General features: G+C 41.2%; 3 protein-coding genes across 3 annotated transcripts in view; 2 read left to right on the top strand and 1 right to left on the bottom strand.

Moving 5' to 3' along the window:
- The first annotated feature begins 837 nt into the window (after nucleotides 1-837).
- LOC146482670 (uncharacterized) lies at nucleotides 838-2,486 on the top strand. The gene is made up of 2 exons (XM_085106947.1): nucleotides 838-1,541; nucleotides 1,667-2,486. The coding sequence occupies exons 1-2, from the start codon at nucleotides 838-840 to the stop codon at nucleotides 2,484-2,486; spliced, it is 1,524 nt and encodes a 507-aa protein (XP_084963073.1).
- A 210-nt stretch (nucleotides 2,487-2,696) lies between these two features.
- Nucleotides 2,697-3,350, top strand: LOC146482669 (uncharacterized). The gene has a single exon (XM_085106946.1). It carries the CDS (start codon nucleotides 2,697-2,699, stop codon nucleotides 3,348-3,350), a length of 654 nt encoding a protein of 217 aa, XP_084963072.1.
- Nucleotides 3,351-12,620: 9,270 nt separating this feature from the next.
- The window catches only part of LOC146482667 (MAM and LDL-receptor class A domain-containing protein 2-like), an 89,749-nt gene continuing 74,655 nt past the window's right edge, over nucleotides 12,621-27,714 (bottom strand). The window contains exons 60-66 of the mRNA XM_085107089.1: nucleotides 19,076-20,121; nucleotides 18,585-18,790; nucleotides 17,776-17,947; nucleotides 16,959-17,019; nucleotides 16,411-16,603; nucleotides 15,733-15,912; nucleotides 12,621-14,627 (exon numbers count right to left, since the gene is read on the bottom strand). Coding sequence (XP_084963215.1) covers nucleotides 14,505-14,627; nucleotides 15,733-15,912; nucleotides 16,411-16,603; nucleotides 16,959-17,019; nucleotides 17,776-17,947; nucleotides 18,585-18,790; nucleotides 19,076-20,121 — 1,981 coding nt within the window. The 3' untranslated portion in view covers nucleotides 12,621-14,504. The remainder of the gene's footprint in view (nucleotides 14,628-15,732; nucleotides 15,913-16,410; nucleotides 16,604-16,958; nucleotides 17,020-17,775; nucleotides 17,948-18,584; nucleotides 18,791-19,075; nucleotides 20,122-27,714) is intronic.

Raw genomic sequence — 27,714 nt, 5'->3', positions numbered from 1 at the left:
CAAGTGTAGATATCTCTTTACTGATCGGCAATAACTGTCCAAGTATCGTTAGACCGAGAGAAGTCCTAGTGGGAGATGAAGATGACCCGTATGGCCAGCGATCTCTTATGGGATGGGGCATAGTTGGCAAGGTGTGCAAGGCTGCGAGCGATGCAATAGTAAAGAAGTGACGTGCACAACAAAAGTGAAAGAATTTATCAACCCACAGACCATCCTTAAAGTTCTAGAGTCAGACTTTGCAGAGTGCTCTGCAAAAACCAAGCCCTGTTCAACCGAAGATAGGAGGTTCCTCAACATCCTTGAAAATGGTATTGTTAAGACACCTGATGGGCACTACGAAATGCCGCTTCCCTTAAAGTCAGATAAATTGTCTCCCTTTCAACCGTGAACTAGCTGTGAAAAGATGGCGCCAGCTTTTAGCAAGATTTAAGAGACAACCGAAGTTCTTGGAAGATTATCGCTTGTTCATGAAAGATGTGATTGCGCTATGTGCTGAAGAGGTGCCTCCAGACCGTCTTGGAATCCAGGATGGCATGGTGAACTACATCCCCCACACTGGTGTTTATCACCCAAGGAAACCCAATCAGATCAGATTAGTGTCCGATTGCTCGGCCCAACATGATGGAGTATCTCTTAACGATTTCTTGCTGCAAGGACCCGACCTCATGAACACCCTGTTAGGGATCTTGTGCAGATTCAGACAGGAAAGTGTGGCCATTATGACTGACATAAAAAAGTATGTTTCATCAGTTTGTGGTATCAAAGGAACACAGAGATCTCCTGCGTTTTTTGTGGTGGAAAGACGGGGATCCTCCCAATGAAGTTGTTGAATACAGGATGAAGGTTCATCTTTTCGGTGCTGTTAGCTCACCTGGCTGCGCAAATTTTGGTCTCAAGAGGGCGGCAGATGATGGAGAGAAAGAGTATGGTGAAGAAGCTGCTGAGTTCATAAGAATAGATTTCTATATAGATGATGGACTTACGTCAGTCCCAACTGCAGATCAAGCTATTACTCTTGTGAAAGCGAGTCAAGGCATCTGTGCCAAAGCCGGTCTGAGACTACACAAAATCTCGTCAAACAAAAGAGACGTTCTTGAAGTGATTCCTTCTGAAGACCGTGCAAAAGGGTTGAAAGAGCTGGATTTGAAGAATGATCCATTGCCTTTGGAACGTGCTTTAGGAGTTGTATGGTGTATTGAAACTGACAGCTTCCAATTTCGCATCGAATTGCGTGAACTTCCCTTTACGCGACGTGGTGTTCAGACCACAGTTTGTTCAATTTACGATCCTGGTGGCTTCGTTGCCCCAGTTACCTTGAAGGGTAAGCAAGTTCTACAGCAAATGTGCCGGGACAAACTTGATTGGGACAGCCCAGTTCCAGATAGTCTTCGAAGTCAGTGGGAGAAATGGCGTCGGGATGTTCTGACTCTTGACCAGCTGCAAATTCAACGTTGCTTTAAGCCCGAGAACTTTGGTCGTGTTAAAGCCTGCGAGTTACACCATTTCTCGGATGCCAGTCTTGAGGGATATGGGCAGTGTTCGTATGTTAGACTAATTGATGTGGAGGACAAAGTACACTGTTCTTTCGTCATTGGAAATGCCCGAGTGGCCCCTTTGAAACAAATCACTGTGCCGAGGCTTGAGTTGGCAACCGCTACTATTTCAGCGAAAATGATGAGTTTCCTCGCGAAGAATTGTCGTACACGGACATTAAAGAACATTTCTGGACAGACAGTAGAATTGTCCTGGGTTATGTCAACAATGAAGCTAAAAGGTTCCACGTGTACGTGGCAAGTCGCGTGCAGCAAATTCGTGATGTCACGAAACCGAATTCTTGGTTGTATGTCAGTACTGAAGTTAACCCCGCAGATCATGCCTCGCGTGGCCTTAAAGCATCACAACTGCTTCAAGGAAACAATTGGGTAGCAGGACCACCATTCCTTTGGAAGAATGGGACTTTTCAGCCTGAGAAGAGAGAAGAATTTCAAGTAACCGAGTCTGATCCTGAAGTGACGAAAGCTGTCGTGTTCACATCTCATGCAGAGAGTCCAGCTACCCAACCTTCTGAATCGTCTATGTTGAGTCGTTTGTTTCACATTTCAAGCTGGCAGCGTTTGCTTAAATTACTAGCCTTGTGTCTTCGAGTGAAGAGCAGATTAGCAAGTAGGGAAGTGAAGTGGACGACACAGACTGGTTGTGAGAACATTAGACCTTTGCCAAAGGTATCAGTTACCTGGACCGAACTGCTTGAAGCGGAAGGAGAAGTTCTAAAGATTGTTCAACGTGAACAATTCCATGAAGAGATTGAAGTCCTAAAGAAACTTAACACAGCTAGAGAGGCAACAGATAGAAAGCTTGCAAGAGAAAGAAATCTAGCCATCAAGAAGTCTAGTTGCTTGTATCGTTTGGATCCATTTCTTGATGAAGATGGTATCGTTCGCGTTGGTGGCCGCATCAGACGAGCTAACCTTCCCTTTGCGACATAACATCCCGTGGTACTTCCATGTAAAAGCCATGTTACAAACTTGCTGATTCGATTCTGGCATGCCAAAGTGAATCACATGGGGTGAAAAATCACCCAAAATGAACTGCGTCAGAGAGGCTACTGGATTATTGGTGGATCATCCGCAGTGTCAAATTGTATTTCCAAGTGTGTTACTTGCAGAAAAGTACGTGGGCCCCTGCAATTTCAGAAGATGGCCGACTTGCCTTTGGATGGAGTTGAACCTTCAGCTCTTTTCTCATACTGTGCTGTAGATTTCTTTGGACCATTCCTGATCAAGGAGAAGAGAAGTGAAGTTAAGAGTTACGGTGTTATTTTCAGCTGCATGGCCAGCAGAGGCGTTCACTTAGAAACAGCTAACTCGTTAAGCACCAGTTCATTCATCAACGCGCTGAGCCATTTCTTAAATCGTCGTGGTCCAGTCAGACAGCTCCGCTGTGACCAAGGCATAAACTTTGTAAGGGCACAGAATGAGCTGAAAGCTGCCTTAGAGGAACTGGATCAGAAGAGACTACAAGAGAGCTTGGTGGAAAATGGTTGTGAGTGGATAGCATATCGGATGAACGTGCCGCATGCGAGCCACATGGGTGGTACATGGGAGAGGGTAATCCGTACTGTTCGTACAGCACTGGAGACGCTACTTCTAAATGCCGGAACCCGGTTGGACGATGAAGCCTTTAGAACCTTCATAACTGAGGCGAAATGTATTGTTAACTCCAGACCCCTCTCTACGAATGACCTGAATGACCCAGAGGCACCCGAACCACTTACACCCAGCCATCTACTCACTTTCAAACCAAAGGTTGTACTTCCGCCTCCGGGAAAGTTCCAGAGAGCAGATTTGTAGTCCCGCAAATGGTGGCGCAGAGCACAGTATCTCGCCAATCAGTTTTAGCTTAGATGGCGCCACGAGTTTCTTCAAAGTCTGCAGTCGCGGAACGAGTGGAGATATCCCAGAAGGAACTTATCAGTTGGAGATGTAGTCTTGTCTAAGGAGGACGAAGGACCACGTAATCGATGGCCTCTTGCACGAGTCGTTCAAGTCTTCCCCAGTGACGACGGATGTGTCAGAAAGCTTAAAATCGTCAAAGCGGATGGAGGGCTTGACAGCCTGTAGACGTCGAAAACAGACGTCAAAAACCTGCTACTTTCCTGGATAGACCAATCCACAAACTCGTTTTACTGGTACCCTCCGAAGGCGAAGAGGAAGTTGACACAAGCAGCAAGGAGACCAAGGGATTCCCCTACGAGGAGCCAACTACTCAGTGAGGTGTCTTTGACAAGTGAAGAAGACACGAGTGACTGTCTATGAACGTTTAGTTTGTTGAACTCTCTAGCGTGGACACTAAGTAAAGTAATTGTTAGGCAACAATTAGGGGAGCCAGCCATGTGACTGCAGCGCTGTGCAGTCAGCGGTTTGTTTTGCAAGTGCTTAGCTGCCGCGTCTGTTTTTCTTTGCGAGCGACCCGCCATTTTGTTTTTGTTCACATATAGTTTGATATTTATGCAGTAATCGCAGTAATCGTAGTTCATCGGATGTTTGCTGTCCTTTCAAACGGCCTAAACGGTAAGAGCAGTTCGAGAAGTGTTGTACGGAAAATTTTTTGGTTTATTTTTCACACTAGTTTTCAAGATTAGTTATAGCAAGTATTCTTTTGTCACGCAGATTGTTATCCCGGGAATCATGATTGTAACGGCATGTGCTGTAACCTGACCTGTAAATAAACGAGTTTTGGCCTCTATTTGATTTGTTCGCAACTCCTCCCGTCATGTGCGACGGAAAGCCAGCCACAGTGGATATTCCAAATGAATACTAACTTCAAACTTAATCATGTAATTACTTACTTAAAATACTTTACACTTAATGTGTGTAATAATGTAACAAAGGTACACGAACACTGAGTTGGTTTTTAAGGTATGGTCACATGACTTTGTAGGAATAATGGAATTTGAAGACCAAATTGATTGGCAGAATTCAACTGATGTTCACTGTTGAAAGGAAAGATTTTAGTGAAAGCTCGGGAATGAAAAAGAGAAAAAAATAAAAAACAAAAACAAAAACAACAAAGACGAACAAACAAACAAAAACAACAACAAATATAAAACAGAAAACAAAGATTCATTCAAATATTCACGAAGCATGCCGCTTAGGTTTTTTCTTTGTTCGAGCGGGAAGATTTTTTATAATATGTTCTAAAGTTTACTATTTTGCCATATATATACTTGAGTGAATTACAGAAGACAACGCCTTTATAAAGTGCATGTAAAAAGTAGCCTGCATGTATCAGAGACGCTTGCGTTTATAGTGGACGCGATATTAGGGAACGAGGAATTCACGTGACATAAAAGAGTTCTCCTCTTTTCCCTCACAGGCCCTCCTGCTACGGAGCCTAAATAACAACATAGAAATGGTTTGAAGAATCTTACTTGATTCAACCGATTGGTTTACATGTGTTATTTTAAGAAATGTATTGTTTAAAGCGTAATACTAAACTTGAGTCATTTTAAGCCAGCCAAAATGGTGGATTCAAATTAGTTGTTAAACTTGGAACGCGAACAATACCTTGCACCCAGTGATCGATTTAAGTGAAATCGAAAATGAACAATTCAGTTCTAATTATTAATCTATTGGGAGCTCACGATTATCAAGTACAAGTGTGCATTGAAAATGAACTGGGTAGTTTTTCATCAATTTCTGTGTGAATAAAATTTTAACATGTTTTCTTTGATAGCAAATTGGTTAGTTGATTATTCATTTGCTACAGTGATTTTAATGTAAAATATTAACGTAAAATCATTTATACAGATTAAAAAATGTACTGAATTTCTCTAAAATCACTAAACGTAGACAAACTGTAATTTCCAAGGTACTTTTGATTAATAGTTTTGCAATGTTAAAATTAAGGTTCATTGTCCAACTCCTTTACAGTTTTATGGAGGCGAGCGGTTTTAATAGGGTATGGGCTTGATTATTCTTTTCAGTCGTGAAAAAGAGTCTGAAGTTGCCTGCTGTTGATCCATTGCCTCGCACAGTACAGATAATAAATCTATATCACAGTTACAGCACTAGCAAATGTGACCTGGAGTAATTCAGTCAGAGTTTAGGGGTAAGGGGGGGGGGGGGGGGAGTGGGATCAGTGGGGATGGGTGGCAAGTGAGAAATCAAACAGTGTTATGGACGGTGCCTTTTTTGCTACTGCGCATACCTTCTGCGCATCTCCAGAAGGCCCAAGAAACTTCTTAAGGACAGTACCAACTAAAACAAACTGGATATTTTTACGCAGTTTATTACTTCTAGGGAAAAGCAGAAAGAAAATTTGGAATGTAACTACGTAAATGACGTGTGCCTTAAATGTCGCCTTAATCGACAATGTTATATCTAAATTTATGAGCCGCTTTCATGTAGATAGAGCTGTCCTGAATAATTATTGGTATGGACAAGGACATTCAATAACGTTTTTAAACATTATTGAACATCAAACAGCGACTGGGAGTGTCAGTCAATTTTGTTTTGCTATGTCCACAAAATCAACTCTAATTTTATTGACAGAAGAATGCACTGGATTCTGTTTGTAAGCTGGATATTCGAGTGAAAAGACTTCTGTCATCAGTCGTTGATCCTCTTTTTAAATTATTCACTCCGTAAGGGTGAATTCTCGCGCGGAAGATTTACGCGCCCTCTCCCCAGTCTCACCTGCTATTTCCTTGCTAGTTCCAGATTTTCGTCCGAAGACTGCGCGTTTCAGTCTTAAGAGGGACTGACGGGCTGAAAAATAGATTGTTATACCGGCCCAGACTTTCCTAACCCAGTGGATTATTCGCACTTGGGTCCTCATGTGACAATAAAAAATTTAACCGTGCAGTTCAGAGGGTTAAAACAATAAGACAATCAATTAAAGCAAGTGACACACTCGGACACCAACCCACGGCCTGGCCAGTGCCTTACGCATGCGCATCGCCATTTCACCCGGGCAGTGGCAGCCAAAACAATGCGTGAAATCCCTCCATCCGACTGGATACTATAAATAGGCACAGTAGCTATCACGTTTATATTTTCTTTGAAGAGAAAATATCTTAGCTTAAAAACATATTGCTTCTTAAAAGTCTAAATATAAACTCACGTGTAAAAGTTTATAGCTTTAATATTCTCAGAGTTCTGGAGGAGGGGACGTAACCTCCTCCCCCGGCCCCAGAGAGGAAAAAAGCCCGGTTCGACCAGAGAGAGTTAAAATAACAGTCCAAGAAGGTTGAGGATCCTCGTTACCAGTGCCATTACGGGTTTCGGTCAGCGGTTGAATCGAGCGACAACTGTAAACCGAGAGACCCTTGGGGACGAGAATGCGGTTCGTGGAAAAAAAGAGGTCAAAAAATGGGGAAGAATTACACAAATAGTGCACGAAATCGACATGTATCAACTGGCAAGATTTGTGCAAGGTTTTAGGTCACAAGTCAACATTCGAACGTTTCTTACCAGGTAAACGAACGGTCCCACCTCAACGGACCTCCAAAACCAGAAAAGAGAGGCGAAGTAATGAGAGAAAGTCTAGCATTATTTTTCTAGACCGTCAAAACTTAGATGTACAGTACTAGAAAACAGCGAAAATGGTCATGAGTTTATGCGGAAATTCGCGAAGAGTAAATTGCCTTATTTTCTATCAGTTAGTGAACAATCAGTTTGAAATTATAGCATGCAATGGTTCACCGATAAAACAGACAGGGGTTTGTGTAAAATAAGAGTTGCTTCCTTTCTGTGTTTGTTGAAATGCTGCCCAGGATCCGCGCACCCGGTTGTTAGAAGGCGGGAAAACGCTTATCAACGATTAAAGGTTAAAAATGTTTTTACAAGCTAACTTTAAGCTAATGGTATAAATAAAAGTCTAAAACAAAACTGAGGGACAAAAAATCTTTTTGAAGAATCTTGATAGCATCTACGTATCAAAGTATACTATATTTTGTTTGGTCAGTAGCTTTTAACCTTCACGTGGAAGAGATGATCATAAGTAATTACTACCGCAAAAGATATTTTTTTTGGCCTGAAGTAATCGCCATAAACGTACCGTACCGGCGCCGGAAGGCTAAGCACACCGACCCCCCAGTCGACAAAGAATTTATTTCAAGCAGGCCAATATTCGTCTGGTATTCAGTGTACCAAATTCTCTTCTAAAATAATTAGCTTCGATTGTTATCAAGCGAAGAAAAGCAACCCCATGCTATGTAAAAAATAGATCGCAGAATCAATTATTTGCTGATGAAAATAGCCTACAGGAATTCAAAATTTTCCATCCATCCAACAAGAATAAGTGTACATACCTCTTGTAGAGTGACACTAAGTTTAACTCCGATTGCCCCGCTGTATTCAGGCCGGGAACTGACCAGATTTAGTCAGTGAAGGATGAAAACCTCGATACGGCCTTAGAAAGGGGTGGGGAGGGGCTGTTTGCATACAGATGGGGCTATAAGCGGAAGAAGGTTGAGGGTTATTAACGGGAGGCGGGAGGTTCGGTAACCGTAATAAAATTTCTGTTTACAAATAGCTAAGCCTATACCCTAGTGGGCTTATCACCGGGATTCGGCACGGCATTTTTGAAATCAGTTTTGTACGGATCGGTGGTAGTTTTCCGTGTAAACTAGCCCCATTTGTTTCTTTATCTTGTGAAGTTTTCAACGTTTTACCTCACTCAAAATTATCAAAACTCGCATTTCTGATAATGAACGTTGTGCATGTAAAATGTTTTTTTGGATCCGAAAGAGTATCGGGACTTTTGAGAAACGCACGCCAATGCAAGATCACTACGATTCAGAAAGCCTGACGGGATTTTTACGGAGAATCGATCTATTATCTTGCAATATTATTGAACCTGGGAAGTTAAATGTTTTGAGTAAAAAACGAGGCGCTAAAATAACTAAGAAAAAATTCATCACGCATAATCGACATAATCTACTTGTTAAATATTTCACTGTGAATAGATCTATTATAACAGAATTTGATCCTATGGTTAAACGTTTACCAAAAATAATTTTAAAATCATTTGAGCTAGCTTTTTTTTTTTTATAATTTCATAGTAAAGTAACATTTGAGCACTGATACTTTTTAAATGCAAATATCAGCCTCAAGCGACAAGCCGCCTGATTGGAAAGTGTTCGACACTCCAACTAAAAATAAAAAAATAGAATAAAATAAAAAAAAAAAAATCACAAACAAGGAGTGAAATTTGTCCCAGGCGCAAGCTACCTAACTTTTTTAAAGATAATTTTGACAACGTAATGCATTATTTTGATTACCCTCAACCGTTAATGACGGTACACCACTGATACAATGCATACTAATGGCCTGGCTAAACTAGGAAACATTGTTTCGGAAACATTGTTTCGGAAACATTGTTTCTTGTTATGTTTTTCGAGGTGGCTAAATTAGCGGGAAGCAAACAAAATGTTTTGCTGCCCCGGTGGCTAAACGAGGAAACATTGTTTCGGAAAACAGAGGGTCACGCATGCGCATAATAATAAACTGACTTTGTTGCTAGGAAACATTTCAATGAGCAGCACTGGAAACTAGTCAGCTGCCAGATTTCATACCGTGGGGGTCTGGGTACAAGTCTGTGTATTATGGGATATGGGACTCAACCCCCACATAGCCAGAAAGAGCACATCGAACTTTACAACATCCTCAAGTTTGGTGTTAATCAAGCAAATGTTAGGCGAGATACAGCCATTCAAAAACTTGAAAAATTTACTAAGAAATGTATGGAACGCCGGACAAATCGTCCGTCACGTCCGGCGTTCCATAGATTTCTTAGTAAAATTTGGAGTTTTTGAATGGCTGTATCTTTCAGGCTAGCCATTTTCTTTCTATCGCAGAATAAATTTTGTAATGTTTTCTTTAATAAAAGGTGTTTCAGTACAGTTTTAGAGGGACCATACCTCGCTTTTTCAGCCGGCTATTTCATAGTATTCTCCGATACTGATCGCCGTGAAATTACACCAGTTATTGGTTTGGAGTTGAAGTTTGTCAGGATTGATATTTAATTATGATGACGACTATAAACAAGAAAAAATCTCGAAAATAGAAATCATAAATTTTGTGCGTTTTAGATTTTAATAAGAAAAACTGACTGACGAAGAACTACGGTATATGGGAAATAAAATATACAAAAAAAGCGTTCTAAACCATACTGCTTGCATGGCAAACGTAAAAAGAACTAAAAATAAACCACTCTTTTAAAAGATGACAAAATGCGCCCTGAAGTTTAAACAGCGATGACGGCAACGCCAACGAAAACGCCACTTGATGCATGAAAATAAACTTTATTTCATTTGTGCAACTTCAAGATTATTTCAACTCGTTCAACTTCTACAGAAATGGCGAACTAGCCAAGGTAGATCAAGTCTTTAAGTCTCTTTGTTTTGTTATTTTCAGCTTTCCTTGACTTCCTGATGATTCGCCCCAACCAACTTTCCATCACAGTAGCTCCAGTCCAATATAAACGGCCAGCACCACAGCATCCCCAACGACCAGCATCAGAATCACAATACACATTGTTCAGCCTCAGACCACAGCGCTCCCATGCACAAATCAAGAACCACAGCTTACCTCAAGCTTCAAAGTACCCAGTCAGATCAGACCGCCGCAACCCCGTTTAGTTAGTTTCTACCGCCTTACTACCAGCAGTACCGCTCTCAGCTTCGCCGTGACCACTCAAGACAAAGAAAGCATCTTCAATATGGGCAGGAGGCCATGGTTAGTCTTTTTCTTGTGGGCTGAGAATGGGGGAAGGGGGTAAATAAGAGCTCTGGGTGAACCTTACAAAGCACACTTTATGCACACACGTTCGGCCAGAAGTCAGCGGACTTCATATTCGGCTTAACTTAACTGTAGTTAAATTAATTAACGGGTCCCCTGGGGTTGGGTGGTTTTTTCCCCCTAGACTCCCATTCGGCTTCCCGTTTTTTCCTTTGCAAGTTATTCGGTCAGTTGTCGCAATTAGGCCAAATTTTTCTTCGATTGTTTCGGCTTCAATTCGACTTTTTTCGGAGCACTTCGTCGCTGACTTACCGTCTTCTTCTTCGTCGACTTCGTGGTCATCGATACGGTTGCGATCACCGCTTAGTTGCGCGAAAGCAAATTTGATAAGACACGCTTCACTTAACAGCGTGAGCGCTGAATTTAAGTGAAGCTTTCTACCGTAAGGTTCAACCAGACTTTTATTTAAAACAATGTTAGAAAACTAGAGGCTATAGGCCACTCAACCATTGTAAGGAGACCTTTTTTGGCCACTCCTCACAGGTTTAGTGGTCTCTCTCGTTACAGGTATATAGTTATTCAGACTTGCAGGTTTGGTGGGCAACACCTTTTTTTAGATTAGGCGCACCATTGGCTCGTAAAAAAAATCGAAAAGAAATTCTTCAGACGCATTATTTCCCAAAAGGCAAAGAGGTACTACAATTCGAGAAATTGAAGAGGCTATCGTCTACCACCAAATCTGAGTAGTGTCAGGAAAATCATGACTCAGTAGTTAGCCAGAATATAATGGGACAACGCACGCGCGATAGTTTATATCGTTTACAAATCGTAAGCGTACGTAGTCTTCGAAACCAATCTACGTCGCAAAATCATTGGACAAGCCTGGACGCCGGACCATAGACAGCTAAAGAGCCAGCGAAGATAGTCCAATAGTATCGTTTTTAGAAAGTGACAGTTATTTGGGAAGATTTTCTTGCTGTGGCAGTGTTGACACTGAGATGTCCTCGAGTTGATACTCAGGCCAACTAGTCTCCTTCGCAGGCGAAGTTTGGATTGTCACGCTTTGCGAGGCGACCTAGTCGGTTGCGAAGGATTCTAGGGATGGTCGGGCTTGAGTAGATTGTCTCTCTAAACAGAGTTGGTCAGTGCTAAACCCCAAAACGGATGTTCCCTCCCCCCACATAAATGGAGCTCTAATGCCTCAGTTCTAGCCTAGCAAATGGACTTCTGTTCTCTTCTAGTCTTGTTTTGGGGTAATAGAGAGAGACGCCAACTAAATTATTGAAATTGAATTCCCTATTTCAGAATCTGTGAGAAGACTAAGTTACAGCGCAGGGATTGTGAGATCGTTTGGGTAGATGGATTGAAATTGCATCGACAAATAACTACATTTTTAGAGGTAGCGTAGCTCTTGTTAAATAGCTTTCACCTAAAAGAGTATTTGTTGTTATAACTGACTGCCGAGAAATACACTCGTCGGTGCAATTTCCATCCGTCTACACAAACGATCCCAATATCCCTCACTCGCACCAAGCTCCCCGAATTTTCTGTAGTGGAGAGTTATTCGGTGAACAACTTACGATCTATTCAAGACTATTTTGGAAACGAAAATGCGAGAACTTAATAAACGTTTGCCTGAAACTTTTAAAGTTGCAATCCAATCCAACTCATGGCCAACTTTATGGCCACAGACTTGGTACACTAGGGTGGCAATTCATGATTACAACACTCGTTTTAGTAATAACATCTGTAAACCACAATCAAAGCGCTCATGGGGGCAGCATCGCTTTATTTGTCATGCGGTAGATGACTGGAACGCTCTCCCAGACGGCATTAGGAACATTCTCAATTTTTTAGTTTTTAGACGTCTTATTAGAAACATGTAGACTCTTTTATCGATCTTACCCTTTTTACTCTTTATTTTTAGATAGCTATATTTGTATTTTCTCTTTTTGTAATCTTACGTTAGATTTATGCAGGGCCTCACTGAAAACCACATTTTGTGACGTGGGCTCCCTGTTGAAAGATCTTCTTTATTACTATTATTATTATTATTATTATTATTATTATTATTATTAATTTATCACAAAAATGTAACATTATTTTTAAGTTTAAAACAACACCAAATTCCTGTTGCAGTTCTCCTTTTAAAAAGTCTTCATAATATGAACAACTGGTAAAGTGTTCTTAAGGACGGTGCCTCCAAATAAAGAGGTATTTTTTGCTCGGCTTATCACTATGCGGAAAAAGAAGATCTTTGGAAGGCATATGTAAATGGAGGCAACTTATGACATTTCATTTCAAAATTCAAGCTTGATTGTCTCTAAAAAAATCGGGGTTACCCCCAATTTTCTTTTTCGATTTAAATAATCCTTACTGAGATCTTCTTTTCCCGCATAGCCATAAATCGTGCTAAAAAACCTTTGACTAAGTTTATATTACGGTTTCTCGGCCTTTCCCGTGAAACGGAAGCAGAAAGGAGGCACCTTCGTTAATGACTTCCATTGATTTCCTTACGCGATTACAGGTACGCTAGACAAACATTTGTCGTATTAAAGTTTATTCAAAATGTAACATGCTACTTACTCTACTAAAATTAAGATGCTTATACATATACGTTGAAAAATGACAATAAATCACTAGTTAAGTTCTCTAAGAGCTACGGATAGAACAGAATCAGGTAAAGCTCTCTAAAGAGCACACTCCGCATAGCCGCTGATGTCGTCGCGCCTTCTTTAACGTGTATATTTAATCAATCACTACTGACTGGTATCTACCCTTCCGACTGGAAGCTGGCTAAAGTAACACCTAACTTTAAGACTGGATCCAAGACTGACTTAAACAACCATCGGCCTATATCCGTTATACCTGCTGTGGCCAAAATCCTTGAAAAAATTATCTATGACCAACTGTATAATTATCTAAATGTAAATGATTTATTATCCAGTTGCCAGTTTGGCTATCGTTCTTTACACAGTACGCTCACTGCCTTGTTGGAGACTAGCAACAACTGGTGTGTCAATGTTGACAGAGGTCTACTCAATGGTGTAATTTTCATTGATTTAAAGAACGCCTTTGACACTATAGATCTCGAAATCGTCTTGCAAAAACTTACCGAATATGGGGTGGATCAAGATGCACTGAAATGGTTTATGTCTTACCTAACAAATCGTTTACAACGATGCAATGTAAACAATCACCTACCAGTGCAACCCCTTTAAACTGGAGAGTTCCCCAAGGATCAATAATTGGTCCTCTACTCTTTTTGATCTATATAAATGACTTACCAATTTTGCTAGAGCCTTGGCTCCCCTAGAATGTACGCTGATGACACGAATGTTACTTTTGCTGCATCTGACATGCCTGGTCTTGATACCCAAATCAATACTGAACTGAAAAGCATATATCTCTGGCTCAGAGCTAACAAGTTGAGCCTCAATGTGGCAAAAACTGAGTTAATGGTCATTAGCTCACGTCAAACACTGCAGTCTTTAAATGATAAAACAATAAATATTAATGTAGATGGCGTCAAAATAAACCAAACAAATAATAGCAAAGCTCTCGGACTGAACATAGATGCAAACCTATCTTGGAAGGAGCACATAGACGCAATTTCAAAAAATTTCGCTTCCAGTATCGGTGCACTTAAGCGAGTCAGACCTTTTATTTCAATGCACACCGCTATTGAAATATACAAAGGTCTTATCGTACCACATTTTGATTACTGCAGTGTTGTTTCGGATGGCTTGTTTCAACAGCTGAGTGAGAAACTACTGTAAAAACTACAAAATCGCCCTGCCAGAGTAATTACTAATTAAAATCAAGTTATAATACGAACTCTAGCTATCTTCTCAATTCTCTCAGCTGGGACAACTTATCCGTTAGAAGAACGAAGCAAAAGGCAAATTTAATGTACAAATGCGTTAATAGGCTCGCCCTAAATTATCTTTGTAACTTGTTCACTCCAAGGACTTTGTCTTTTGATCTTCGTGATGCAAGTCAAAAATTGTACTTGCCGAAACCGAGAACTGACTACCTGAAGCGTGGTTTCAGTTATAGCGGAGCTTCTCTTTGGAACGATCTTCCTGAGAATATCTGCACTACAACATCTCTAAGCAACTTCAAGAGAAGAATTGATAAATGGCCATCTGTATCGGGCTATATGCGAAATAATTTTCCAAAGAAATTAATCTAAGCATCGCTAGAAATACCAGCATAGCAATACAACTCCCTTGTAAATAAGACTTTAAACGAGTTGATTTAAAGACAAGTATCCCAGACTCCCACTGAGAACCAAGCTTCTTCCAGTAGTTCCCGGATGTAAGACGCCTTTGGTCTTTCCTGCAATGTCTCCTGGAAGCAGAGGTTCATAATTTCATGCAGCTGGAAGAGACAAAAACATTCAAAACTAGTAAAACTGATATAGAAAATCAGCAACTAGTCTCAAGTATCGAACATGGATCATATCGTTGTAGCTGTATAACAAAAGGTCTTATAGAGTGTTTTCACATGACGTCACGGCGGCCATGTTGGTGTCCCAACCTAAACCTCTGGGAATTGAACTCTATTTTTATGCAATACTTTTTTTTGTTTTAGTAAACCAATACGGTCGGTAGTCACGTGAATGAAAACACTCTATACGAACTCCCTGTTGAGTTCGTGTCATGACCCTCAAGGGTTAGGCTAGGACAATCCCATGTCTTGATGATTGATAGGATTTATTTCGGGCTTAAGTTAATTTCCCAGCGTTTCGTGTTTTCAACTCGGTAAGAGTTTACTTCTTAATTTCATTGTTTTTCTCAATGTTTTACCTTCGGTGTAGTTTATTCACACAGTCAAGAAGAGTTTTGTTGAAGTACATTCAACTGTTTCAAAAGACATTTCTAGCAGTGATGTATGTAATGCATGATGTTGATGTAACAGTGTATTTGTAAACGCATTTAGTAACTTAAGTCATTAAGTCCACAGAATTTTTCCATATGTAGTTTTATAAACAAGCCAAAGCATCATCATACTTATTATTCAGTATTATTGTCTTCATCTTTCAAATGACAAGATTGAAGCAACGGCTCAGCACATAAATGCATGCATGCAATGCACATGTGCTGGTAGTTTTTGCAAAGTGAAATCAGCAAGATCTAGCAATATTTCTTGATTGTTAATAAAGTCTGCGCTACCTCGTTGGCTATCTATCATTTCATATCGAGCGTGCGCTCGAGGAACAATTGTTAATCGTCCTCATTAAACTTAAAATTTAAACTTAAAAAGGACAAGTCAGTTTAATAGTAACCGTTCAGTGGTGGATCCACACCTTTAGGTAAATTGGAGGACCGAACGCTCAACTTGATTCTCTTTTGAAACGAAATATATCAGCACCTCGCCGACACAAGCCTCGGTTTTAGTTGAAAAATAAGGGGAGAGGGGAGGGGGAAAGGAATTCCTGTATCAACCACTACCATTTAAATTGCCTAGAACAAAATAATCTTACCTGAGTGTACTCAATAGAGCCATGGCAGTGCCCTAATAAAGTAGCCAGCAATTGTCCGAATTGCTCAATATCCTTGCTGTAGTTGCCCTGCTCATCAACCGCCCAGTTTGTAACAGCGCCGCACTCATCCACCTTAGATACTTGAGAAAATCCACCCAAAACTGCTGTAATAGGCGGAAGCTAAATTAAGAAAGAAAACGTAACAGTAAAATGATAACCCGCGGTAGTTCAGCGGTAAATTTAGTGAGGGATGGTTGGGTCAATCTCGTACCCAGAATCCTCAAGCTCTTTGGCCAGCAGTTGATCGCCAGGAAAGACTCTTGGTAAGTCGAAAAAAAAAATGTTTGGCTGCCTCGTAACAGCTTGCATTGTTTTATCACAGAAATCCTGCGGTAATAAATCCCCAGAGTCTCTCCTGGCGACCAACCGGTGACCAAAGAGACTCTGGATACGAAATTTTGGTTGGGTGTTCTCTTTTGTTGTATAGATAACAGTCTCCGGGTACAGGCAAATACGAAATCGGATTGGACTCCTGTAACTACTGCCTAACTCGCCCTTCACAATCCTTCACAAATCGCAGATTACCAGTTTCCAAACAGATTAGCCCCAGTAGCGAACTCAAACAAGACTACAGAAGGAAATAGTTAAAGTGAAAAAGAGTCAACCTAGTCAACTTACCCTTTGGCATTGACCAATCAGAATGTTGTTTGCTGTGATGTTGTTGTGAAGTATCCCAAGATCCTCAAGTCGCTCTACAGCGCTGATGACGTCACTGGCTATGGCGCAGACTGTATCGAAGTTAAGAACAGTTCCTTTGTCGCAAAGGAAATCCTCTAAAGTGGAGCTTGACACAAACTCATAACAAATAAGCCTTGTGAAAAGGAGATAAAAACACAGAATGAGTTGTCCGAATTTTTTTTTACAAATAAACGATTGTCTTAAGACTGTCTAGAAACAACAACGAACCCTACTAACTAAAAGAACCAATTAGAAGTTAGAATAAACAGCAGGTATTTGAGTCAAGTATTTTTTCATTTGTCTTCGATTGGTTGTAAAAGCATAATTGTATTGATTAATTAAAGAACATGACACGAGAGGTAGTTACAGAGCTGAGAGAGCTTAGCTAAAGAAAAACCAAATAAGACACATAATTATATTAAACACAAACTGCTTAAAACCAGTTGCTTGGAAAACATATGTAAGAAAAAATGTTGAAAAGAACTCACAAACTGTTCGGGTATAAATCACGAATCTTCTTTTTTGGATGTTCGATACTTTGGTCGCGAGCTGAGGAACAAGAACAGAAAAATAAATGATAAAAGAAGCAGAGACCGATACAACGTAGAATTACGGTTTAAAGGTTACTATATTTCGGCTGGCCAAACCAGCCTTCTTCAGGTTTAATGAAAATTTACATTTACATTGCGCAAATATTTGTCAGCGATATAAGTGTATGTCCCAATGTAAATTTTCATTATACCTGAAGAAGGCTGGTTTGGCCAGCCGAAATATAGTAACCTTTAAACCGTAATTCTACGTTGTATCGGTCTCTGCTTCTTTTATCATTTTTCTTTGTTAAGCCGATCAGATCAACAATTGATCCAACGAATACCAGCAGGATTATCGTCCACGGTTGTTGCTTGGACTTGACTCAGAAAAATAAACAACTTACTTCACTAACATGAACATGATCGTCGCAATACTGAAGCACTTCAAATTCGCTTTAATTGCAACCTTTTCGTCACAAAATGAAACTCCAGTGCTATAAAAACGGCCTACATGAAGGCGGCGAAAGGCTTTAAAAGATTAGAGAGATAACAAAACTGTATACTTTACGAGTTGAATGTATAGAAAAATACCCTGCGAATAGGATGCTAGCCGCTAGGGATGTTTTTACGAAGGCCCCCTAACAGCCAGGAACATCTAGAGGGGTTAAACAGCAACACGCGGTTTAACTTGCATTTGTACACGGAGGGAGAAATGAACGATATATAGAAAAATAAAAGGTGGTCATACGTAGAAAACACTAAGTATCTTTCTTGCCTTTTGAGTGCCAGCGGTAGTGAAGTAGGTTGGTAGGCGGTCCGCCGCTACAAGTCAGGCCTTGAGCTATTTCTGTCTCTCGACTCCAGTCCTCCTTGGATTCTTTCGCAAAGTATTTTAGTAACACCATACTAAGTGTACTTTCCTCTTCGCACCAGGCTAGAGCATAACCCTGGAATAACAAGGAACACAGATTGTACATCGTGCAGACTTAAGGTAACTTAAGAATTGTTATCCAGTCCAATACTGCGCTCTATTAACTTGAACAAAATCACTGAAGTAATGGAAACAGCATCGCATCATTTTACATTTAGGTATTTGTAACCTAGCTTTTGAGATGAAGCGAGATTGAAGCTGGGTTTTGTTTTGAAACAAACCTTCCAGTAAAATTTCCTCGTAAAAGCTGAAAGGTTAATTTGTAACAAACCAAGCCCAATCCACTCTCGCTTCTACTCAAAGGCTAGGCCACCAAGTACATAACCGAAAATGGGGCATTCCTATTGGGTGTTTCTTGTTTAGCTCTTTTCAGAGGTTTCTGTGATGGCCGTTGATACGGAAGGTTTAGTGGAGCGACTCAGGTTTGTAGGGAGACGACTTCAAAACGATTGGCCAATCATGTTTGTAGACGTCATGGAGAAATTAAACCTCTCTCTTGCATAAAATCACAAGCGTCCTTGGTAAAATCTCAAAGGTAACGCTCAATTGACGTACTAATGCAACCTTATACGCCTTAAATTGGACATAAATCGCAAGTACACTGTCTCCGACTAGTGTAAGCCGTGCAACTCTTCATTCAGGGGACCACTTACCGTAAAACGTTTTCCTGCGATATCGTCTTGCAAGATATCCACTTCTTCAATCAACCTCAGTTTAGCGCGAGCGTGCACCTGCTGATAGTGTCGTTCCCATGACTCCGGTGCCCTCACCACCGGGAGAGGATTGGAACTGGCGATAACGTTAGTCACTGAAGTGAGGTCATGAGACGATTTCAGCCAGTCAACCGATTGTTTTCGACCTGAAAATAAATCGAAATACTATATAGGTGTAGCACTTTGTTGAGACGAACAACAGTGAAATCTTCATTTTGAAAGCGATTAAATTATGAACAATACAACTTTCTCTGCGTTCAAAGGATTTTCTCGAGCGCTTTATTCGATCAGGTCGTTTACTGAGGACAGGAAATACAAAGGGAACACCAGAAACTCCTTCGGAAGGCGAGGAACGTCTGCAGAAAACTTACATTTGTCTTAAGATTATTTATGCAACCGGCCCTGGAATTTACGCTCAAATTTGTACCTACCCGGCATACGACTTTCCAGCGACGTAAGGACCAAACTCGAGACGCTTTTCCGCTTCCGTTTTAAGCTTCTTTTAGTCCTCTCAGTGGAAAACGTATATAGGATAGGATTCAGGGACGAGTTGAGTGGAAGGACAAACACTGCTATCCACACATGAGCAATCTTGTTTGGATCGTAGAAATTCCCTGTTAGGGATAAAATGTTAATTATAATGATGGGCATCCAGCAACAGAAGTCGGTCATCACGATGGAGACAAAACGTTTTGCCATGGCGGATTCTTTGCTTAGATTCGTGGATCGCACTGCGCGGGAAACGCGCTTTACTGTCCAGAACATGGATATATACGCGACCAGGATGAAAATGAACGAAATGGAGTTTAGTAGGACGAAAAAGGCGACTGAATATTCCCAGCCGGCTGGTCGTCCTGCAGACAGTTGCAATGGAAGACAGACAGCAGAGCGGCTGTAAAAACCGAATTTCCCGCTCTCATCGTAGAAGTAGTTTATTCCAGTGATGGGGATTACAGCTATCACTACACCAAATATCCAAACGCCTATGCAACTGAACACGGCGGCTCTGTAGGTGAGGCGTTTGAATCGAAAAGGAAACACGATGCATATGAGTCTGTCAAGTGTAATCATGGTTAGAATCAGAACGGAGACCTCACTGGAGAGCATGGAAAGAGCGCCTGTGACTTGACAGCCCAGGCCAGATCTCCATTTGATGTCATGTTTGAAATACTGCCCTTGCCATTTTACGTCCATAATGGCGATAATTAATAGATACACGCCCATAAAGAGATCAGCGATTGCCAGATTTGTCAGTAAAAAGGAATGAACCCTGTTCTCTTCTTTGTCGATCAAGCGCCATATTATAACGATGAGGTTGCCAAGGAAGGCGAGAATACCGAGAATCCAGATGCAGATTTGAAGCGTGCTGTTCTTCATAAGGTCGTCGCAACTGGAGAATTCATCGACTGGGGATTCGCAGTCAACGCCATCGATCGATTTCTTGGCGTAACAGCATAGGATGAAGCGGTCGAGTTTTCTGTGTGGGAAATAAGAGAAATATTCACGATGAGACGCATTTTATTTTATCAGAAAACCATTAAGACGAGATTTTTTTGAACTTCGAGCAACGCGCGGCCAAAATTCCCATGATGCCACTCGCCACTCGTCAGCATTCACTAGTGTTTCGCCACAGGCAGATCACCCTCTGTTTGTATGGTGTAATGACTGTTTGCAACTTGAGACTTTATATTCACGCGACGCGATCGGTTGAAATTTTTACTGAGTAGAGATATTTAAAGTCGCCTTTTACCTTTATGTTGAAATGAAGTTTTCAAGGAAATGTTGATTGAGTCACGCGTGGTGTTTTTTTGAAATTCCGAGCCGCAGAAACCCTTCTCTGGCGCGCTTACTGTTCAACAGTGTTGCCGGCCGAAGGCCTGTACTAGAGAAAGGGAATGGAAAGCTCAAAACATGACTGCACGCTTTCTGGCACAGCTACATCCTTCCAATTTTTTTCTTAAAATCCTTTTCCTAGTGCAAGTCTTATGAAAAATATTTGATATTGGATTTCCATTCAAACACTGTTATTTCAAGACGTGTTTGCCTACTAATCAAAATAGTGTCAAAAACCGTGATAAGGCCGATTGCTTTTATTTGTATATCGTATGTAATATGAAAAGGAAAACAATCCAAAAGTGACCTTGTCTCTCTCTCAATCCTCTGCATTTTACAGGTCCTAAACCTTGGCCCTCGAAGATATAAGTGATTATTAAATAAATAAATATGTTTACGTACATTAAAACCCAACAATTTTTCAAATTTTTATTCTGAAAAATAATGAATTTGGGCTAGCTTCTTTTGATTTGGGGTAAAATTCAGACAGATTTTGAGACACCATTGAGCTGGAAATAGTGGAAATGGGGTACATTTCAAATCTTAAACTGACAAACAATGTCATTGTAACAGATACACCAATATCAAAGAAATAGTTTCTCAAGATGTTATTCATGGATTTGTCACAAATTTGAAAATCATTTTTATTGAGCACTGTTTACAAAATTTGGACAGTAAAAATTTCAGACTGCTAAAACATATTGGCATTATCAATTTCAGACTGCTAAAATTTTCGGATGGGTTTAGTATTTCTGGCCTTTTTTTTTCCAAAAATTTTTGGGGTTTAATACATTGACTGACTGGAAGGGCCAGGTGGGAAATATTTGGCTCCAAGTCATGGTGTATAGACAGAACACGATGAGGTCCATGCACCATGATTGACCTACTGAACTCTCATCAATAAATATTTTATCATACCATCATATTTATGTCCGAGTTTAAAATTTTGAAAAGGTCTTGGAAAATACCTAATGAATGATAAATCGCACTAGCACTAAAGGAGCAAATCATGTGTGTTTGAAGGGTCATGCAGAGAGCTTTATTCTGAGCGATCTCATGTGTCGACTTGCAAAAATTGTATCAGTAGGGCCATGTGGTGGTACGTATGTACTTATTGACTGAGTGGGAGGATAAGATGGGAAAAGTTTGGCTTGACTGTCATGACATACAAACCAAGCACAGCTTAGTCAATATTAATTTTTGTATTGCAAGTTTTGATAGATTATCTGTAATATATCATGTAGTATCGAGTATAAAATGATATCACCGATGGTGATATCGAGACCAGAAGCTCTTTATTTGGCTCTCCTTTAACTTGTTTTCTGCTCCCAGTTTCTGAACAATTTCTTCCTGGCACATTGGTGCAGTATAACGCTTGTTCCTGTCATCGACACCCTTCAGATAACATTCAATCATGACTTGTTTCTGTTGTTCACTAAAGCGTTTGTTTGTTCGGGCTGGGCGGTTAGAATAATCTGCCTTTCCAGGGATTGCATATAGCCAGGTCTTTTCTTCTGTGCTTAGTTCACAGGTTGAACTTTCTGGTTTTGCTTGTTTGCTTTTGATTATAGCAACTGTATCTTTGACTAGACCGATGTTTTCATTTGTTGTAGGTTGAGCTTTTCCACAAGAAACTTTGTGTTTTAGCAAGTTGCCTTTACGCAGGAAAGACTTACCACAGTCAGCACAAGTATTACCTCCATCAGGTACATGAGTCACTAAGCTGGTTGGCCTACAGTATATGTCTTTTTCATTTTTCTTAGCATTTGTATTTTTTACCTCTGGGGGCAAGTCTTTGACAGTAAGTGCCTTTTCCAGAGAAAAATTACTGATTGCCCCTGTGCTTTCACATTCTAACTGTCCCCAGAGATTTTCTAATTTAGAATATTCATATTTTTGGTTACTGAGAGTCTTGTTTGATTTCGGGCTGTGATGTGTTTCAGCTTGTTATCGTTGCCATAACAGTGCTCAAAATCTGAGAATTCTGTGATGCCATGCATTGTTTCTGACGATTCCGGCTCCTTCGACCTATCTAATGTGTCATGATATTCAGCGGTATTATTACATTTCATTGTTGCCTAGCAACACTCGGTACATGCACAGTGTCGTATTACAGGAGAACCATGTGCTTTAGCCTAATGGTGGACTTTGTAAGCTTTTGTTGTGTTTATTAAATAAACTTTTGTGAGATTTCAAGACGTGGTGGCAGCGGAAAAACGTGAAAAATGCTGAAATTTAGCCCTCCAGAGAGATCGATTTTTCCAAACCGCTCCACTGGCCAGATTGGAAGCAGAATTTCCTGCGATTTCGACTCGCAACGAAGCTTCACAAAGAGGACGGCGATGTCCAGGTTAGTGCTCTCGTTTACACAATGGGGAGAGATACCGAACGGGCTGAGCCCTTCATCACTGATGAAGGGCTCAGCCCGAAACGTTTGTACTAATGTACTCAGTTGACACTTTATTAACGTTTTAACGTTTATTTTCAAATATTTTGTATTCAAGTGTCACCCATCTACAGAGTTTCTACTCTTTTACTATTTATCTACTTTTGGCAGTCTGCCAAACCAGCCTAAGTTACATCCATCCAGGATAGCCCTTTTTAGTCCCGGAGGCGAATTACAGTGTGCAGGACAGTTTACAACAACAGTGACATGTTGTAATAAGAACTATGAAGTGGACATCTTCGTAATAAGTGGAGAATAAGCAAGTAATTTGCTCGGTAGACAAGCAGCCTGCGAAATGGGCCTAGTTGCGAGATTGGAAGAGGTGGATGCAGAGTTGTTTGGAGACATAGGTCTTTTAAAGTGTGAGCCAATAAGGATCCAGTTGGATGAGAATGTTGAACCTTATTGCATCAACACAGCCAGGAGGATTGCTTTCCCTCTGATGCCAAAAGTAGAAGAAGAGCTAAAGCGGACGGAAGACGCCGATATCATTGAATGAGTCACAGGGCCGACAGAATGGTGCACGCCCATGGTATCCGTGCAGAAAAGTAATGGGAAGCTTAGGATCTGCGTTGATCTGAGAAAATTGAATAGCGCGGTCAAGCGTGCAAGATTTGTTTTGCCTACCTTGGAAGACATCCCTCCAAAGCTAGCTGGTGCTCAGTACTTTTCCAAGCTGGATGCATCAAGCGGATTCTGGCAGATTCCCCTTCATTCAGACAGTGCCAAATTGACCACGTTCATCACTCCAATGGGGCAGTTCTGTTTTAAACGACTGCCGTTTGGAATTACTTGTGCCCCAAAGATCCTTCAATGTCAAATGACTCACTTGCTAAAGAACGAGAAAGGCTGCGAAGCAATCATGGGTGATATTATTGTGTATGGAAAGTCTGCTGAGGAGCATGATGAGAACTTAAGGAAAACGCTTGAAATCATCAAGGAGTCAGGTCTGAAACTAAACAGGGAGAAATGTGAGTTCAAGAAAGACAGGTTAACCTACTTCGGACATGTCCTCAGTGCAGACGGAGTAATTCCAGACATTGAAAAGGTGAAAGCCATCAGAGAGCTAGAAGCGCCAAACAATGTGCCGGAGCTACGCAGAGTAAAGGGCATGATTAACTACCTCGGAAGGTTCATACCCAACCTTGCAACAGAAATGCATCCAATGTCTGATCTGTTGAAGTCCGACAGTGTTTGGACTTGGGGACCTCCCCAGCAAAAGGCATTTGACAAGGTCAAGAAGATAATCTCAAGTTCCACTGTGTTAGCGTTGTATGAGCCAAAAAAGCCAACTGTTGTGTGTGCGGATGCTAGTAGCTATGGAATTGGTGGGGTTCTGATGCAAGAGCATGATGGCCAATTCCGTCCAGTTGCGTGTGTTCAAGAATACTGACACAGGCTGAAGTCAAATATGCCCAAATTGAGAAGGAGTGTCTGGCCGCGGTGTGGACGTGTGAGAGGTTATCACGTTATCTGGTGGGACTTTCAACTTTCAAGCTTTTGACAGATCACAAACCATTAGCTCCACTGATCAACCACAGAGATATAGACAAGACACCACTAAGATGCTAGCGGCTGTTAATGCGTCTGATGAGGTTCAACCCTCAAGCGGAACATGTTCCAAGCAAGCAAATGGTGGTGGCAGATACCTTGTCTAGAAGCCCTCTTAAGCAAGAGCAGGAGCCAGACACCATAGAAGATGTTCAAGCGTATGTAAGCTTGATTGAGTCTACCAGGCCAGCCACCGATACTCAGATGAGGAGGATCAGAGAAGCAACTGCCAGAGATGTACAGCTCCAAAAGGCGATAGAACTAACATTACAAGGGTGGTCAGAGCGCGTGGAAGAGGTCCCACACCAGGTACGAGAGTTCTTCGATTCTCGGGGACACCTGTCGATAAGCAATGGCCTTCTAACATACGATGATCGCATAGTGATACCTACTGACATGAGAGAAGAAATATTGGAGCGCATTCACTCAGGGCACCAAGGCATCACAAAGTGTCGAGCACGTGCCAATTTGTCAGTATGGTGGCCTGGTATTTCTAAAGAGATTAAGGAAAAGGTTGAGTCTTGCCAGTTCTGCCAAGAAAACCAAGCTGCTCAGAGAAAAGAACCACTTATGCCCACTGTTCTACCTGACAGACCCTGGCAGAAGGTGTCTATTGACTTGTTTGAGCTTGCCGGTCGGAAATACCTTGTGGTAATGGATTACTATTCAAGGTTCATCGAGATTCTTAGCCTAGTGGGGACGACAAGCCTCGTGGTCATCCAAAAGCTGAAGTCTGTGTTTGCCCGATGGGGTATTCCAGAGGAACTAGTTAGTGACAATGGCACCCAGTTCAAGTCAACTTGGTTCGATGATTTCAAAGAAAAGTATAGATTCAGGCATACCACATCAAGCCCACATCACCACCAGGCGAATGGTGCTGCAGAAAGTGGGGTGCGAATCTCCAAGCGGATCCTGGAACAAGAAGATCCATTCCGTGCGCTTATGGCGTATCGTGCAACTCCCATCCCAGCCACCGGGAAGACCCCATCTGAGCTAATTATGGAAGACAGATACGGACGACTCTCCCGTCAATGACCAAAGCCCTTGATCCCAAGCTTCCATGCCATGCAGCTGTAAAGAAAGCAGATGCAGAAACAAAGAAGAGCTACAAGGAGTCTTTTGATAGGCGGAATGGCACAAGAGAACTACCTCCACTCCAACCAGGAGACTGGGTGAGAACCAAGCTAGATACTGAGAAGCAGCGGACTACAGAAGCTAAAGTCGTTGATAAAGATCAAAGCCCAAGGTCATACATTATTGACTCTGGTGGTCGAATGTTGCGAAGAAATCGGAGGTACCTGAGGAGACTCCCTCCACCCAGTTGTGAAGATCCACAAGAGAACGACTCTTCGATTCCAGAAACCAGTAGGGAGACTACCACTAAACTTGTTCAGAAGAACTCTGCTCCGGAAGTTAGCAACACCAGCCCCACAAGCAACTTGGATCTTATCCCAGAACAGAGGACCTCCTGTGGGAGACTTATTAGGAAACCTGTTCGTTATAGAGAGTGACTTTGATAGTGTTAACATTTTTAGAAATGAACTTTGAATGGACACTTGACTGTAATCCTCTAGTTTACAAGGGACAGGTCAAGCTTCTCAGTTCTCTTAATTAGCTTTAATTCAGATTCAGTACATGTTGTCCGAATAAGTTTTTCCTTAAGTTTTTTTTCATTCCTCAAAAGGGGGAGATGTCATGATATTAATACATTTCATTGTTGCCTAGTAACACTCGGTACATGCGCAGTGTCGTATTGCAAGAGAACCATGTGCTTTAGCCTAATGGCAGACTTTGTAAGCTTTTGTTGTGTTTATTAAATAAACTTTTGTGAGATTTCAAGACAAAATGTATGTTTACTCCGTTTCAATCTCGGGTAAGGCGGCCGGCGCCGATCGTGTCTAAAACTACACACGAGTGACCTGACGAGTGAGAATAACATGAAAATATTACACGGACGTCATAATGACGTCATTTTTATTAAACAGTCACTATTTAACCGCAAATGGACCGTTTTCGGACACCTAAATAGGTAAATTTGATTCTGAAGACGTTTCCGAGAGACGGGAGGGGAGCGGATGGTGGAGGGGTATGTGGGGTGGGGTGGTCTAAACCTACCTCCTCCCGTTATCTTTAATCCCACCCCTCCCCCCCTTTTTTGTTGACTTTGCCTTTTGAGAATTTTAGGCCTGCAAAATGTAATTATGGAATAGTCATTTCCTTAGATTTATTCCTCTGCAATGACTACTAGTGAAAAAAGGAAAATCGCATTAAAAATAACTCTGTAGCATTTTGGGACCGTAGGTCTTAACAGATCCATGCGTTTCAATGTTAAGATGGTTTTATCCATCTACATTCAGTTGACTTTGCGAGAGAGGAATTCGATGCTTTGCCTGCTTTCTCCCTGAGGCACGTGATGTGGCAGCACGTGATTCGGAGGGCGGGCAGGTTCAAAGTACGAAACTTGATAGGACATGGGTTTTGTTGCACTTTATTTGAGCTGGCTCTGTGGCTGGTTTCATGTAGAACTGCTACACCGTGCTGACAAGTTCCAATAAGAACGAAACAGCTGTCTACGGTTACAGCCCTGTTTTGTCGGTTTCTGTCGGGTTGTTGTCTCGTAAAATCAATTTTTTCACGTAGTATCAGCCTTGCAGTTTGTGTTACAGTTTATTTTTGGCTGATTAGGTCTCTTGTAGATCCTACGTCAACTAGCTATAGCAGCATTATCGTTCGCTGTCATTCGCAGTTTTCACGTCTGTAGCATTTGCATTTTTTTAAAGGGGAAAAGAAAGCCTTGCGAATGCTAGTTTCTCGATTTCATGAAACTAAATGTTCTTGAAAATTAGGTATAATATAAAATTTGTGTTAAAAAATTCCCACGCGGCCATTTAAGTGGACTAAATATAAATTTGGTGCACGCCTCGACACATTCTATTTATACTCGACGCAAATTTCTTCGTCACCATCGCTGTGTCACTGCTGACAACGGCCTTTTCATGCTAGAAGCATGAAACTAGTCTTAGTTTATTAAGAGAAAGTTCCTTTAATACATATTTTGCACTCAATTATTCATGTTTTTCTGAAAAATTCTTTCGCATAGGCAAACGGGATAAAAGGGAAGTGGGGAAGTATAGAGAAGGCGGGAATAATATTTTACGGTCGAAAAGCAAGAAGGCATGGAAGAGGCAAAGTCAACAAAAGGGGAGGGGGGTTGGAATAAAAGGTAACGAAATGCGGTAA

The sequence above is a fragment of the Pavona decussata genome, unplaced genomic scaffold (assembly GCF_977016875.1).
Source record: "Pavona decussata unplaced genomic scaffold, jaPavDecu1.1 SCAFFOLD_45, whole genome shotgun sequence".
Taxonomy (NCBI): domain Eukaryota; kingdom Metazoa; phylum Cnidaria; class Anthozoa; order Scleractinia; family Agariciidae; genus Pavona; species Pavona decussata.
This window is presented reverse-complemented; position numbering and strand designations above follow the sequence as displayed.